This window comes from Theropithecus gelada, chromosome 12, assembly GCF_003255815.1.
Source record: "Theropithecus gelada isolate Dixy chromosome 12, Tgel_1.0, whole genome shotgun sequence".
NCBI lineage: Eukaryota > Metazoa > Chordata > Mammalia > Primates > Cercopithecidae > Theropithecus > Theropithecus gelada.
In genome coordinates this window covers 79,593,605-79,611,204 of record NC_037680.1, presented here as the reverse complement: position 1 = coordinate 79,611,204, position 17,600 = coordinate 79,593,605, and the positions used below count along the sequence as shown (strand labels likewise).

At 39.6% G+C, this 17,600-nt stretch overlaps 1 protein-coding gene across 1 annotated transcript in view; it reads left to right on the top strand.

Annotated features, from left to right (window-relative positions):
- The window catches only part of WDR12 (WD repeat domain 12), a 34,231-nt gene that overhangs the window by 4,647 nt on the left and 11,984 nt on the right, over nt 1–17,600 (top strand). The window contains exons 2-7 of the mRNA XM_025405280.1: nt 750–844; nt 8,520–8,614; nt 9,996–10,102; nt 13,101–13,216; nt 14,258–14,412; nt 15,851–15,896. Coding sequence (XP_025261065.1) covers nt 750–844; nt 8,520–8,614; nt 9,996–10,102; nt 13,101–13,216; nt 14,258–14,412; nt 15,851–15,896 — 614 coding nt within the window. The remainder of the gene's footprint in view (nt 1–749; nt 845–8,519; nt 8,615–9,995; nt 10,103–13,100; nt 13,217–14,257; nt 14,413–15,850; nt 15,897–17,600) is intronic.

The following is a 17,600-nucleotide window of genomic DNA, read 5'->3' as shown; positions in this document are numbered from 1 at the left end:
TCTAATTTGCACTGCTATGATAGTTCTTCATTGCCCGCAAAAAAAAAAAAGTGAAAATGATTTCACATGATATTTAAAGCATTCCATGTGTATCTCTTTAGCCTTTGGTCACTTTAGAGCAAAATCAGACTTTCTGGAAATGGCTGGTTGGGCAGTTTAACAACTCCTAGCTATTGTTTTGATGTTCTCCCTGCTTTCCTGCACACTGCTTCTTCCAGCCTACCCTTCCCTCACCTGGCAAAAACTCACTTCTCTTTTGAGACAGGGTCTTGCCGTGTCACCCAGGCTGGAGTGCAGTGCAGTGGTGTGATCTCAGCTCACTAAACCTCCACCTCCTGGGCTCAGGCAGTCCTCCCACTTCAGCCTCCCAAGTAGCTGGGACTACAGGCACATGACACCATGCCTGGCTAATCACTTTTCTAAATGTAGCTTAACAGTTATCTTTTTTGTGCATCCTTTCAGGCTCTGCTCCCCTGCCCTCCTTTTCTATGGTTAAAATGACCTGTGATGTCTTTTTTCTCTTTATACATGTCACCTAATGACATTGTTCTTATATGACTTCATTCTATTTGATTACCAGACTTCAGCCTCTTCTTAGAACAGAGATCATGTTTTAATTCATTTTTGTTTACAACATGTAGCAAAATGTCTGGAATTTATTTACCCAATAAATGTATGTTGAATTCGTAAAAGCGTATTTGTTCAAATATCTGTAGACTTGATCTTGACATATCATTTCCTTTTTATAGATATGCTGTAGATGATGTTCCCTTCTCAATCCCTGCCGCCTCTGAAATTGCTGACCTTAGTAACATCATCAATAAACTACTAAAGGACAGAAATGGTGGGTATATATATGCTTAGGAGAGGACACAATGCCACTGATTACTCTAAAATGCATTACGTTTTTAGTTCCTTTTTTGGCCTTATGATACTGTATGAATTTTGTAATGGTAAAATTTGTAAGTTATAAAGTACAGGTTCTTCTGCTGGATAATACTGTAAATACTGCTTTGAAAGAAAAGTTTTCAGAAAAAAATGTTTCTGTTTAACCTGTTTTTAAGGCAATGTGGATATATGGTGGTTGTAGTTAAGGAATAAAGATTTTGGTATAAAGTTGTAATATAGAGGTAATCAAGACATTGTTCTACAGAGGACTGAGTTATGTAGGCATAAAGCAAGCGTTTTAGTGCTTAGGCCCCACCTGCTAGTGAAGCACAAAGCAAAATGACAATATCAGTATTTGAGTGTTTAGTGTAATATCAAAATGCCAGTATGAATACCAGTATTTTATTTTTTGTGTCCAGAATTCATTTTAAAAAAGGGCATAACAAAACACACAAGAATATAAAACATTTAAAAGATACAAATATTAAGTATATACTGCTGTACTAATATATTTGCCCATTAAGTTAATATGAACAATGTATGTAAAAATATAAATGAAATCAGATTGGCTATGAGTTAATAATTATTGAAGTTTGTAGTCCCAGCACTTTGGGAGGCCGAGGCGGGTGGATCACGAGGTCAGGAGTTTGAGATCAGCCTGACCAACATGGTGAAACCCCGTCTCAACCTAAAAATACAAAAATCAACTGGGCGTGGTGGCACATGCCTGTAATTCCAGCTACTCAAGAGGCTGAGGCAGGAGAATAGCTTGAACCTGGGAGGCGGAGGTTGCAGTGAGCCAAGATCGTGCCATTGCACTCCAGCCTGGGTGACAGAGGGAATCTCAAAAAAAAAAAAAGAAAAAATTGTTAAAGTTTGTTGATAGGTGTAAGGAGGCTCCTTATATTATTTTCTGTATCTCATTGTAGTTTTGATTGATATTTGTGAACTTTTCCATATGTATGAAATTTTCTATAATAAAATATTTTTTAAAAAGTAAAGAAACGTTGCATAAAATAGAGAAAATTTAAACATGAAACATTAAGCAATTCTCCTGCCTCAGCCTCCAGAGTAGCTGAGATTACAGGTGCCCGCTACCACGCCTGGCTAATTTTTTGTATTTTTAGTAGAAATGGGGTTTCACCATGTTGGCGAGGCTGGTCTTGAACTCCTGACCTGAGGTGATCCACCCTCCTGGGCCTCCCAAAGTGCTGGGATTACATGTGTGAGCCACCATGCTAGCCAGAGGCAAGTGTATTTTTATGCAGACATTTCCAATGCTGCAGAGCTCTTCTGACTCTACCCTAGTTGGAGGAATGGGGAGGTAAGAGTTATACGCTAATGTGTAGTATTTTCCCCATCTTCATCTTCAAATAATCACGTAAGTTTTTTGTGAAATTTGAGATGATGTTTTCAAGCAACTTTATTGGCTTGGGGTGGGGGAGGAGGAGACAGGGTCTGCAATATTTTTATTGCTAGCAAGTTACTGTTCAGTATTCAATATTCAAGTATATTTACATAGCATTTCCTGTTAATTCTTGTCTTTGTTTTCATCATGGATATATAGAGATTCCGCTGCATAGTTACCTTCATGAATTTCAAAACTGTTATATAGTCTATTTGTTGAAAAAGTCTTTGAACTAGAATAAGAAATACTCTTTTTAATTTTTGTAGGTACATGGTAGGTGTATCTATTTATGAGGTACATTACATATTTTGATACAGGCATATAAGGTGTAATAATCACATCAGGGTAAATGAGATATCCATTACCTCAAGCATTTATCCTTTGTGTTACAAACAATCCAGTTATACTCTTTGTTATTTTTAAATGTATAATTAAATTATTGACTATGGTCACCCGGTTGTGCTATCAAATACTAGATCTTATTTATTCTTTCAATTTTTTGTACCCATTAACCATCCATTCCCACTTGCCTCTCATTTCCCCCACTACCCTTCTCAGCGTCTGGTAACTATCCTTCTACTCTGTATCTCCGTGAGTTCAATTGTTTTAATTTTTAGCTCCCACAAATAAGTGAGAATATGCAAAGTTTGTTTTCTGTGCCTGGCCTATATCACTGAACATAATGACCTCCAATTCTACCCATGTTGTTGCAAGTGACAGGATTTCATTCTTTTTTATGGCTGAATAGTACTCCATTATGTAGAAGTACTGATACCCTGATTTCTTTACTTTTGAGTATATACCTAGCAGTGCTATTGCTGGATCATGTGGTAGCTCTATTTTTAGTTTTTTCAGGAATCTCCAAACTGTTCTCCATAGTGGTTGTACTAATTTACATCCCCATGAAGGTTTATGAGGGGTCCCTTTTCTCCATATCCTCACCAGCATTTGTTATTGCCTGACTTTTAGATAAAAGCCATTTAGGCCGGGTGTGGTGGCTCACACCTGTAATTCCAGCACTTTGGAAGGCTGAGGTGAGTGGATCACAAAGTCATGAATTCGAGACCAGCCTGGCCAACATGGTAAAACCCCATCTCTACTAAAAATTCAAAAATTAGCTGAGTGTGGTGGCAGGTGCCTGTAATCCCAGCTACTCGGGAGGCTGAGGCAGGAGAATTGCTTGAACCCGGGAGGTGAAGGTGCAGTGAACCGAGCTCATGCCACTGCACTCCAGCCTGGGTGACAGAGCAGGACTCTGTCTTATGGGGGGAGGGGGGAAGCCATTTTAACTGGGGTGAAATGATATCTCATTGTAGTTTTGATTTATATTTCACTGATGAGCACCTTTTCATATGCCTGTTTGCCATTTGAATGTTTTCTTTTGATGTTCAAACCTTTTGCCCAACTTTTTTTTTTTTTTTTTTTTTTTTTTGAGACGGAGTCTCGCGCTGTCGCCCAGGCTGGAGTGCAGTGGCCGGATCTCAGCTCACTGCAAGCTCCGCCTCCCAGGTTCACGCCATTCTCCGGCCTCAGCCTCCCGAGTAGCTGGGACTACAGGCGCTGCCACCTCGCCCGGCTATTTTTTGTATTTCTTAGTAGAGACGGGGTTTCACCGTGTTAGCCAGGATGGTCTCGATCTCCTGACCTCGTGATCCGCCCATCTCGGCCTCCCAAAGTGCTGGGATTACAGGCTTGAGCCACCGCGCCCGGCCTTTTGCCCAACTTTTAATCAGATTATTAAATTTTTTCCGACAGAGTTTTTTGAGCTCCTTATATATTCTGGTTATTAATCCCTTGTCAGATGGGTAGTTGGCAAATAATTACTCCCATTCTGTGGGTTGTCTCTTCACTTTGTTAATTATTTCCTTTGCTGTGCTTTTTAACCTGAGGGGATCCCATTTGTCCTTTTCTGCTTTGATTGCCTGTGCTTGTGTGGTATTACTCAAGAAATTTTTGCCCAGACCACTGTCCTGGGGAGTTTCCCCAATGTTTTATTGTATTAGTTTCATAGTTTGAGGTCTTAGAAATATTTAAGTCTTTAATACCTTTTGTTCTGATTTTTGTATATGGCAAGAGATAGGGGTCTAGTTTCATTTTTTTGCATATAGATACCTAGTTTTCCCAGCACCATTATTGAAAAGACTGTTCCCCAGTGTAGGTTTGAATTCACTGTAGATGTGTGGATTTGTTTTGGCTTCTCTATTCTGTTCCATTGGTGTATGTGTCTGTTTTTATGCCAGTACCATGCTGTTTTGGTTACTATAGGTCTGTAGTATAATTTGAAGTCAGGTAATGTAATTCCTCCAGGTTTGTTCTTTTTGCTTAAGATAGCTTTGGCTATTCTGGGTCTTTTGTGGTTCCATGTAAATTTTAGGGTTTTTTTTTTTTTTTCTGTGAAGAATGTCATTGGTATTTTGATAAGGATTACATTGAATCTGTAGGTTGCTTTGGGTACTATGGACATTTTAACAATGTTAATTCTTCCAATCCATGATCCTGGAATATCTTTCCATTTTTTTGTGTCCTTTTCAATTTCTTTTTTTCTTTTTCTTTTCTTTTCTTTTCTTTTTTTTTTTGAGACGGAGTTTCACTCTTGTTGCCCAGGTTGGAGTGCAATCACGTAATCTCAGCTCACTGCAACCTCCATCTCCTGGGTTCAAGGGATTCTCCTGCCTCAGCCTCCTGAGTAGCTGGGATTACAGGTGCCTGCCACCACGCCCAGCTAATTTTTGTATTTTTAGTAGAGACTTGGTTTCACCATGTTGGCCAGGCTGGTCGCGAACTCCTGACCTCAGGTGATCCACCCACCTCAGGCTCCCAAAGTTCTTGGATTACAGGCATGAGCCACTGCATACAGCCCTCTTCAATGTCTTTCATCAATGTTTTATAGTTTTTGTTGTAGAGATCTTTCACTTCTTTGGTTAATTCCTAGGTATTTTATTTGTGGATTCTGTAAGTAGAAATACTTTCTTGGCCGGGCGCGGTGGCTCAAACCTGTAATCCCAGCACTTTGGGAGGCCAAGATGGGCGGATCACGAGGTCAGGAGATCGAGACCATCCTGGCTAATACGGTGAAACCCCGTCTCTACTAAAAAATACAAAAAACTAGCCGGGCGAGGTGGCGGGCGCCTGTAGGCCCAGCTACTTGGGAGGCTGAGGCAGGAGAATGGCGTAAACCCAGGAGGCGGAGCTTGCAGTGAGCCGAGATCCGGCCACTGCACTCCAGCCTGGGTGACAGAGTGAGACTCCGTCTCCAAAAAAAAAAAAAAAAAAAAAGAAATACTTTCTTGATTTCTTTTTCTGATTGTTCGCTGTTAGCATATAGAAACGCTACTGATTTTTGTATCATGCAACTTTACTGAATTTATCAGTCCTAATTGGTTTTTGGTAAAATAAAGATTATACCAAATATAAGATTATATCATTGATTTTCCCAAATACAAGATCAAATCATCTGCAAACAAGGATAATGTGACTTCTTCCTCTCCAATTTGGATGCCCTTCCTTCCTTCCTTCCTTCCTTCCTTCCTTCCTTCCTCCCTCCCTTCCTCCCTTCCTCCCTTCCTCCCTTCCTTCCTTTCCCTCCCCTCCCTTCCTCTCCCCTCCTTCCCCTCCCCTCCTTCCTATCTGATTGCTCTAGCTAGGACTTCCATTGCTGTGTTGAATAACAGTGGTGAAAGTGGGCATCCTTATCATGTTCCAGATGTTAGAGGAAAGGCTTTCGGTTTTTTTCCCCATTTAGTATGGGGGTCTATTATATATGACTTTTGTTATGTTGAAGTATGTTTTCTATACCCAGTTTTTTGAGGGCTTTTATCATGAAAGGATGTTGAATTTTATCAAATGCTTTTTCAGCATCAATTGAAGTGATCATATGCTTTTTGTCTTTCATTCTGTTGGTATGATGTATATATTAGGGTTCTTTAGAGGGACAGGACTAATAGAATAGATGTATATATGAAAGAGTTTGCTTTTTTGTTTGTTTGTTTGTTTTGAGACTCTCTGTCACCCAGGCTAGGGTGTAATGGCACGATCTCGGCTCACTGCAACTTCTGCCTCCCAGGTTCAAGCAAGTCTCCTGCTTCAGCCTCCCGAGTAGCTGGGAGTACAGGCACATGCCACCAAACCTGGCTGGCTAATTTTTGTATTTTTAGTAGAGACGGGGTTTCACCATGCTGGCCAGGCTGGTCTTGAACTCCTGACCTCATGAGGCCGCCCACCTTGGCCTCCCAAAATACTGGGATTATAGGCGTGAACCACTGTGCCCAGCCGAAAGGGAGTTTATCAAGGAGTATTGACTCACACAATCACAAGGTGAAGTCCCACAATAGGCTGTCTGCAAGCTGAGGAGCAAGGAAGCCAGTCCCAGTCCCAAAACCTCAAAAGTAGGGAAGCCGGCAGTGCAGCCTTCAGTCTGTGGCCGAAGACCTGAGAGTCCCTGGCAAACCACTGGTCCAAGAATCCAAAAGCTGAAGAACTTGGAGTCCAATGTTTGAGGGCAGGAAGCATCCAGCACAGGAGTAAGATAAAGGCCTGAAGACTCATCCAGGCCAGACTAATCCTTCCATATTCCTCTGCCTCCATTTATGCTAGCCATGCCAGCAGCTGATTAGATGGTACCTACCCAGATTGAGGGTAGGTCTGCCTTTCCCATTTCACTGACTCAAATGTTCATCTCCTTTGGCATCACCCTCACAGACACATGCAGGAACAATACTTGTATCCTTCAATCCAATGAAGTTGACACTCAGTGATAACCATCACAGTGTATTACATTGATTTGTGTATGTTGAACTATTCTTGCATCCCTGGGATAAATCTTACTTGATCATGATGATCTTTTTAATGTGTTGTTGAATTTGGTTTGCAAGTATTTTGTTGAGGAAAGAATTATTCCTGTAAGAGAAGCTTTGCAATTCCAGTATGTTACCCAAAGAGTTGCTTATTTTTCTAAACATTATAGACTGAACATTATTCCTTTTGTATGGACTGTTACCATATTGCAACTCCAAAAGAAATAATGAATATAAGTACAGTAGTGATTCTCAGTAGCTGTTAATCCTGATAATTAGATAAAAGACAAGGAGCATTATAGTGGATAGAATCAGACTGATATAATCTGAGCCCTAAGATAGGTCTTAGTATCTTAAAAAGAGGTGGGTGGATCACCTGAGGTCCGGAGTTCGAGACCAGACTGACCAACATGGAGAAATCCTGTCTCTACTAAAAATACAAAATCAGCTGGGCGTGGTGGCGCATGCCTGTAATCGGAGGCTGAGGCAGGAGAATGGCTTGAACCTGGCAGGTGGAGGTTGCTGTGAGCCGAGATCGCACCATTGCACTCCATCCTGAGCAACAAGAGTGAAACTCTGTCTCAAAAAAAAAAAAAAGAGAGAGAGAGAGAGACACAACCGATCCTATTTGCATCCTGATGGGATGTAATAGGAAATAGACAATACTGTCTATGAATATTCTTGCAAAAAAAAAAACCTGAAATCTAGCCAGGCATTTACCATTTACCTCTGACTAGTTTATAGGATATTTGTGTGATAAAGAAACATGTTAAAGGACACCTTGGAGATGGAATCAACAAAACCCAGAATGTATGAAATGTAACAAAACAGATGAACCACTTTCATCAACAAATACATGGCAAGGAGAAAAAGAAGCAGGAACTGTTAAAGATTAAAAGAAACATTAATAAAATATAATGTATGGATTATGGATGCTGATTTTTGAAAGCTCACTGTAAAAGAACTTTGACTATTTGATATTAGAAGGAATGATTGTTAAATTTTAAAATATTGTGACTAATTTTTTAAGTCCTTATATTTTAGAGATATATACTAAAGTATTTACAGATGAAATGATGTAATTTCTGAGATTTACTTCAAAATAAACCAGCCGGGGAATGGAGGGAGGAATATAGATGATGTTCCATTAGTTGGTAGATGTCAAAATGGGCAATAGTGATGGGATTCATTGTTATTTCTACTTTCGGATATGTTTGAAATAATAAAAGTTTTTTAAAGCAAAATACAACAACAACAATAAAAAGACATTATACTAACAGAACAAAGTATTTCTGATCTTAAAAATTACAGAGAAACTCAGAGGCCACACTGGGATAATTGGTACCTGTTTGTTTTGGGAGTTCTCATATACCTCTGCCAGTATTACCTCAGATATTAAGAGCAATAATTTTGTTATATATTTTCCTCAGAGTTCCACAAACATGTGGAGTTTGATTTCCTTATTAAGGGCCAGTTTCTGCGAATGCCCTTGATCAAACACATGGAACTGGAGAACATCTCATCAGTAAGTTCAAATACTTGCCTTCTGTATTTCACTTAAGGCATTATTGGCTTAAACTCCTTTTAAAATCACACTGAATCTATCTTTAGTAGCAACGATTCTTTTTAATATATTGAATATATATATTGTGTGTGTTATATATTGTGTGTATATTATGTGTGTATACTGAATATATATCGTGGGTGTATATATATATGTATATTCCTGTATGTTCTGTTTTGAAGCCCTCTTTTTTTGTGAGAGTGTTTTATTCAAGAAATAAATGAACACATTCTTTATATATGTGGAAAAACTGGCAAGAAAGGGAATAGCAAATATGTGTATACAAATACTGGTGCACAAAATAACTAGGCACATATAAAAACTGTGGATTAAGCTATTATTTTTCCCTTCCTCTTATTTTCAAAGTTTCCTTATATTGCTTTTATGATTAAAAATATAACCTATAGTTGTTGCTTGTTTTGTGATTTTTAAAAATTGTGGTAAAATATACATAACATAAAATTTAGAGTTTTAACCATTCTCAGGTATACAATTCAGTGGCATTAAGTACATTTACAATATTGTGCAACCATCACCATTTTCCAGAATTGTTTCCTTATCCTGAACAGAAGACCTGTACCCATTAAACAATATGCTTTTATTCTTAATTTTAATGTTTTCTTATATCTTCTTTTTTTTTTTTTTTCTGAGACAGAGTCTCCATCTGTTGCCCAGGCTAGAGTGCAGTGGCACAGTCTTGGCTCACTGAAACCTCTGCCTCCTGGGTGCAAGTGATTCTTGCGCCTCAGCCTCCCAAGCAGCGGAATTACAGGCATCCACCACCACGCCTGGCTAATTTTTGTATTTTCAGTAGAGGTGGAGTTTCGCCATGTTGGCCAGGCACATCTTGAACTCCTGACCTCAGGTGATCCGCCCGCCTCAGCCTCCCAAAGTGCTGGGATTACGGGTGTGAGCCACTGCACCTGGCCTAAGGCTTTCTTATATTCCTTTTCCCCCTGTTTTCAGCATAAGTTTTACAAGGCCATTAGTATTTCTTCCTTTTAAATTTTTTGTTAGGAGACAGGTCTTGCTTTGTTGCCCAGGCTGGACTTGAACTCCTAGGCTTAAGCAGTCCTCCTGCCCCAGATTTCCTAATGTTAATAGGTAGGACTACGGGTGTGAGCCACCATGCCAAGCTATTATTTCCTAATAATCACTCTTAGCTTACTGTTAGGTCAAATAAAGTTCTTGACTTTTTGAATGGCTCCAAATTTGCTGAGTTATGAAGGGGACTAATATGAAGGATATGAAGGAGATATATTAAATTGGGGTTCTTTATCTTCATAATGTACTATTTTAAAACTGTACCATCTGACTTGTTGCTGGTTTCTCTTGTGACTAGGAAGAAGTTGTGGAAATAGAATACGTGGAGAAGTATACTGCACCCCAGCCAGAGCAATGCATGTTCCATGATGACTGGATCAGTTCAATTAAAGGGGCAGAGGAATGGTATTGCCAGATTAATGCTCTTCTCTTTTTTCATTTACCTCCTTCAGTCTTTTTAAATCCATATATAAATATTTTTCTGTGATTTACTGTTATTTGTAAATTAATTTTGTGATCTCTATATCAGTGGCCACGCCAAACAGAAAGATCTTTGCACTCAGTGTCTTCAAGAAGAAACAGGTGGTCAGGCACGGTGGCTCACACCTGTAATCCCAACACTTTGGGAGGCCGAGGCGGGTGGATTATGAAGTCGGGAGATTGAGACCATCCTGGCTAACATGGTGAAACCCCGTCTCTACTAAAAAAATACAAAAAATTAGCCGGGCGTGGTGGCAAGTGCCTGTAGTCGTAGCTACTCGGGAGGCTGAGGCAGGAGAATGGCATGAACCTGGGAAGTGGAGCTTGCAGTGAGCCAAGATGGCCCCACTGTACTCCAGCCTGGGCGACAGAACGAGACTCCGTCTCAACAAAAAAGAAACAGGTATTTATTAATGGATACTCTGTTCTGTTCAAGATGTAATAGTAACAATTACTGTTGTCTTTTTTTTTTTTTTTTTTTTTTAAACGGGTTCTCCTTCTGTTGCCCAGGCTGGTTTGAAACTCCTGGGCTCAAGCAGTCCTACTGCCTCAGCCTCCTGAATAGATGGGATTTCTCTACACCCGTCTACGTTTGTCTTCTGAATAAGTCGTCTATCTTAGAGCATTTAATTTATTTGGTTTGATTATGTTGCTTTTAAGACCAAGGATATAGTTTGTTTCATAGAGGAAAAAAGTAACCTTTATAGCCATAGATCTCCTGGCCTAATACCATAAAGATGCATAGCATGCTCTTTTAGGGCTAGAAAGAGCAGACTGTACTCAAGAAAGAAGGTACAGATATCTCAGGGCAAATCCTCACTGGCCTTGCGTTTAGGAAAACACCTCAAGAGTAGATTATAGTAGGAGTTTACTTCTTTCAGAGAACATCTCCCTGGAGTTATTACATAAAGTTATGTTTCTACTAGTTTTAGTTTAAATGGTTTTCACTGGTTGAGTACAAAGTACTTCAGGTTGACAGCCAGGCGCGTGACTCACGCCTGTAATCACAGCACTTTGGGAGCCTAAGGCAGGTAGACCACTTGAGATCGGAAGTTTGAGACCAGCCTGGCCAACATATTGAAACCTGTCTCTACTAAAAATATAAAAAATTAGCCGGGTATGGTGGTCCATGCCCGGAGTCCCAGTTATTCGGGAGGCTGAGGCAGGAGAAGCTCTTGAACCCAGGAGGCAGAGGTTGCAGTGAGCTGAGATCACGCCACTGCCCTGCAGCCTGGGTAACAGAGCAAGACTGTCTCAAAAAAAAAAAAAAAAAAAAAAAAAAAAAGAGCACAGGGGGGGGGGTTTTTTTTTTTGGGAAAGTTTTGGTCCCAGAAGGGTTTTGGTTTTAGGATTTTTTTTTGGGGGGGGGGGTAGTTTTGCAGTATTAACATATACATAGTGAAATATCTTAGGGACGTGATCCAAGTCTAAACATGAAATTCATTTATGTTTCATATATAGCTTATATACCTAGCCCAAAAGTAATTTTATATTGTGTATATAATATATATATATTTTATATATATTTTTTATATATATGTATTTTTTTTTTAAACGGAGTCTCGCTCTGTCGCCCAGGCTGGAGTGCAGTGGTGTGATCTCAGATCACTGCAAGGTCTGCCTTCCGGGTTCAGGCCATTCTCCCGCCTCAGCCTCCCGAGTAGCTGGGAGTCTAGGCACCCGCCACCATGCCTGGCTAATTTTGTTTTTGTATATTTAGTAGAGACGGGGTTTCACCATGTTAGCCAGGATGGTCTCGATCTCCTGACCTCGTGAATCATCCGCCTCAGCCTCCTAAAGTACTGGGATTACAGGTGTGAGCCACCACATCCGGCCAATTTTATACAATGTTTTTAATAATTTTGTGCCTGAATCAAAATTTTGACTGCATTTTGACTACAGCCTGTCATGAAGTCAAGTGTGAAATTTTCTACTTGTGGTGTCATGTTGGTGCTCAAAAAGTTTTGGATTTTGGAGAATTTTGGACTTATTTTCAGATTAGGGATGCTCAACCTGTGTTAGGGCCTACAAGTAATTTGCGTAGCTTTTGTGAGAGTTGTATTATTTACAACAATATAAAAATGAAATTGGCCAGGCGCAGTGGTTCACGCTTGTAATCCTAGCACTTTCGGAGGCCGAGGCGGGTGGATCACAAAGTCAGGAGTTCGAGACCTGCCTGGCCAACACAGTGAAACCCCGTCTCTACTAAAAATACAAAAAAAATTAGCGGGGCGTGGTGGTGGGTGCCTGTAATCCCAGCTATTCAGGAGGCTAAGGCAGTAGAATCTCTTGAACCTGGGAGGCAGAGGTGGCAGTGAGCCAAAATTGCGCCACTGCATTCCAGCCTGGGTGACAGAGCTAGATTCCATCTCAAAAAAAAAAAAAAGGAAATCTAGGATTTGCCAGGTATTATTATTATTTTTTTTTATTTATTTATTTTGAGACGGAATCTTGCTCTGTTGCCCAGGCTAGAGTGCAGTGGTGCAATCTCGGCTCACTGCAAGCTCCACCTCCCAGGTTCACGCCATTCTCCTGCCTCAGCCTCCTGAGTAGCTGGGACTACAGGCACCTGCCACCACGCCCAGCTAATTTTTTGTATTTTTAGTAGAGACGGTTTTCACCGTGTTAGCCAGGATGGTCTCGATCTCCTGACCTCGTGATCCACCCGCCTCGGCCTCCCAAAGTGCTGGGATTACAGGATTGAGCCACCGCGCCCAGTCATGCCAGGTATTATTTTTAGGAGGTTGAGAAACATCAAGTGATCTGATCTAGTGTGTTTTGAAATCTCAATCTTCATATCAAAGAAGAGTTTAAAAGTATACTCCTCAAAGTTGCTTTGTCATTGCCATAGAAACAAAATTCATTTTCAGGGTTTGAAAAAAACTGCTTTTTCTGTTTCATAAGATTTCTTTTCTCTTCATAGGATCTTGACTGGTTCTTATGATAAGACTTCTCGGATCTGGTCCTTGGAAGGAAAGTCAATAATGACAATTGTGGGACATACGGATGTTGTAAAAGATGTGGCCTGGGTGAAAAAAGGTTAGGACATTTTCCTTACACTTTGAGGAATCCTAGATAGAGATTTGGAAATAAGCCATTTTTGGTGCTGGGGAAGAATGGGGAGTGGGTAGGAAGCATCTCATACCTCAGTTATTATGAGATCTTTCAAAAAATATAGTGTTCAAGAAGAAAAAGATTATATAAAAATTCATAAATTGTTAGAAGTGAATATTTATTAAAATTGCATCAGATAATATACATTTTCAAGTTAATATTGAGTGTATTACATTCATCTGTTTTCTTCTTGTTTGTTTGTTTTGAGATGGAGTCTCGCTCTGTCACCCAGGCTAGCGTGCAGTGGCATGATCTCGGCTCACTGCAACCTCCGCCTCCCAGGATCAAGCGGTTCTCCTGCCTCAGCCTCCCTAGTAGCTGGGACTACAGGCGCCTACCACCACGCCCGGCTGATTTTTGTATTTTTAGTAGAGATGGGGTTTCACCACGTTGGCCAGGCTGGTCTCAAACTCCTGACCTCGTGATCCACCCGCCTCGGCTTCCCAAAGTGCTGGGACAGGCTTGAGCCACCGCGCCTGGCCTGTTTGTTTTTTGAGGCAGAGTCTCACTCTGTCACGCAGACTAGAGTGCAGTGGCTCAATCTCAACTCACTGCAACTTCCACCTCCCAGGTTCAAGCAGTTCTCCTGCCTCAGCCTCCTGAGTGGGTGGGATTACAGGCGCCTGCCCCCACACCCACCTAATTTTTGTATTTTTACTAGAGACAGGGTTTTGCCATGTTGGCCAGGCTGATCTCAAACTCCTGACCTTAAGTGATCCGCCTGTCTTGGCCTCCCAAAGTGCCAGTATTAGAGGCGTGAGACACCACACCCAGCCATCATCTTCTATTTTTAAAAAATCTTTTCTTTATACCATATCAGCCTTTTAAAACCTGGCCATATATGAGTTATCTTTTTAACATCTTTTTCAATAACAACAAAAAAATTTAGTTCTTCGGTTTCAGAACATGATGTATTCTAAATGGTGTACTGATTTGTTTCTTATTCTTGTGTTCTCCTTTCTTCAGATAGTTTGTCCTGCTTATTATTGAGTGCTTCTATGGATCAGACTATTCTCTTATGGGAGTGGAATGTAGAGAGAAACAAAGTGAAAGCCCTACACTGCTGTAGAGGTCATGCTGGAAGTGTAGATTCTGTAGCTGTTGATGGCTCAGGAACTAAAGTAAGTAGCTGGAATGTAATTAGTACTGTGTTAAATTAGTATTGGAGCTTGTTCCTAAACATTTTTTTCTACATATGTTCATTATGTTGGCCTAGTTTCCTAACAATCAGTGACAAAAGATAGGATTTCAAAGCAAGAGTAAATACTCATACAGTAGGAGATAGTCACTTGCTCAGTTTGAATATCCCTGGTTTAGAGCCTTATATAAACTTCAGAAATTTTAAGAAATGAGGTATGGGCCGGGCGCAGTGGCTCACACCTGTAATCCCAGCACTTTGGGAGGCTGAGGTGGACAGATCACCTGAGGTCACCTGAGGTCAGGATGGTTCGAGACCAGCCTGACCCACATGGAGAAACCCTGTCTCTACTAAAAAAAAATAAAAAATAAGCCGGGCATGGTGGCACATGCCTGTAGTCCCAGCTACTCGGGAGGCTGAGGTAGAAAAATCACTTGAACCCGGGAGGCGGAGGTTGCAGTGAGCCGAGATTGCGCCATTGCACTCCATCCTGGGCAACAAGAATGAAACTCAGTCTCAAAAAAATAAAAAATAAAAAAGAAATGAAGTAAACAAGCCATTCATTTATATAACTTTCTTACCTCATATTAATTGACATATTTCCAGTCTATATCAGCTACCCTTAAGTGCTGCCATCAACTGAAAATGGCTCGTTGATCATCTGAGTGTTAGCATACACTAAAGTTAGTGCTAATAGAGTTTTACTATAGTACCTATCTACTCTTTATCATGATAAAATGGTAATAGTTAAAAGGTAACAAAACTGAGGGCAATACCATATTGATTTATTAATATGAAGGGTTATAAATCCACTTACAATTTGAAAGTTTCCTAAGCCACATTGAAGTTTTCTGGACTTAAGGGTGTTTCTTTGACAGTTAGGATAACAGGATGCTTGTATTCAAAGGTGAAGATTTATGATTTTTCATATTGAACCAAAAAGGTTTATATGTTGTTTAGTCCAAACTTTAGTGAATTAACTGTACCCCTTCTTTTTGGTTAAGGAGAGATAGAAACTCAGCTTGAACTTATTTAACCTTAAAAGTAAATGGACTGTGAGATCCCAGGAAAGATTGAACAACCACATCACAAGAAGGGTAATGGTGCATTTGGGCCTCAGGAACCAGTGGAATAGAGGCTTGAATGTGGTCCGCACACCCTCTCGCTCTCTTGTCCCTCAAGTTGACTTTATTCTCTCTCACTTCAGATTGGCTTTCTTCAAAAGACATGGCAATAAGCCTGGCCTTCAAGATTTCCCAGATTTTATGTCCTGTCCTATTTGCCCTTGGAAAAGGCTAATTTCAACTCTCTGGAACACAAGTTCTTTGAAAAGGTCCTGAATGAGGAAGAGACCTACTGGTATAGGCAAATAATATGAATCATATTACATATGTCTTTTCCCTTCATATACATCTGTTTAGTTTTGCAGTGGCTCCTGGGATAAAATGCTAAAGATCTGGTCTACAGGTAAATTAAATATTTATTTTACCTTGACTTATTAATGTTGTTTCAAAAATTTAAGTTCAGAGGCCATGTGGTGGCTCACGCCTTTTATCTCAGCACTATGGGAAGCCAGGGTAGAAGGATCACCTGAGGCCACAAGTTCAAGAACAGCCTAGGCCACGTAGTGAGACCCTGTCTCTACTAAAAGTGGAAAATTAAAATTAGCCATGTGTGGTGGTATGCACCTGTAGTCCTAGCTCCTTGGGAGGCTGAGGTAAGGGGATTGTTTGAGCCTAGGAGTTTGAGGTTTCAGCGAGCTATGATATCATGCCACTGCACTTTAGCCAGGGTGATGGAGTGAGAACCTGTCTCAAAAAAAAAAAAATCAGTGTAGCGAAAGGGGACTTTTTAACCCATATTTTCCCATAAAAATAGACCAGTATGTCAACAAGTTCATATATTTCTTTGCATTTCGAGATTTTTTTTTCCTACCCCACCACCCCCTTACTTACTGGATAGTGTCACTGAATTGCAAGTATCAAAAACATGTTTGGTGCAATAGGACATAAATACCTTGATTCTCAAAGTTCTCTTATTCAGGAAACTTGGAAGTGAATAAAAATACTTTCCGAGTCATTTTGACTTAAGTCATTTAAGAATGACTTTTGAGACATTTTACTGTTAATTTCTTAGGTAAGCTGGTTTACTTAAAAAAATTTTTAAATGCAGTTTTTCCAATATTACTATTTTTACTCTGAAAACATAGATTAAAAGGAACAAATTGAGGGAGGAGGAGGAAGGACTCTTAGAGGAAGGTGCTTTCATAGTAGTAAGAAGACACTGATGAGAAGAAAAGAGGAAAAAACACACACCCATAGATACTTACATTTTAAGACCTAGTAGCTAGAACTATTTATTGCATGGGTAAACAGATCAGAATACCTCTGCTACTTTTTAGGTAACTGCTGTGTTACACAGTATAATACCCCAAATGCATTTCACAGAGACTTGAGGGGGATCAAGACACGCTTAACCAGTTTTGAATAATTATGTGTAAGATGGTGGGAAATATATAATCCATTTTAGTAGATTTTACAAAAATGGTGAAAGCAAATAATTTGGTGGCAAAAAGTGGTTTAATTTAGAAAATTCTTTAGTAGAATTTTTTATTTTTTGATAGGGCTGAGTAAATGAGATTGTATATGATTAGCTATTAACTTTAAGGGGTTTATAATCTATTTAGAGAAATATTAATATTCATAAAAGCCACAAAACATTTTAATGTTTTACATATTTTATGTTACATATTTAATGTAACAATGTGTATGTTACTGTAACATAATGTAACATACATTACATATTTAATGTTGCATATTTTATGTAGTTTTCAATCTGGGTTTGCTGCCTAACCATGTGATGTATAGCAAAGATTTTAAAAACTCAAAAAAAACAGAAACACTTTTGGTAGAAAAATGAAATTAAGAGAATAAACATGGCTGAAATGTATGTGCATTTTTCATGTGTTTATCCTTCCCTCCTTCGTAATGTAAATGTAATGTGTTCATAACTCTCCTACAACTAACAGCAATTTTTCGTAGCTATGATAAAATGATAAATATTTATAATGATGACATTAAAGATAGCAAGATTTTAAACTACTTAGATTTTAGTTTTCTAATGTAGTTTATTTTTTTTTTTATTTTTAAAGATTGTTAATCTAGGTAGTAT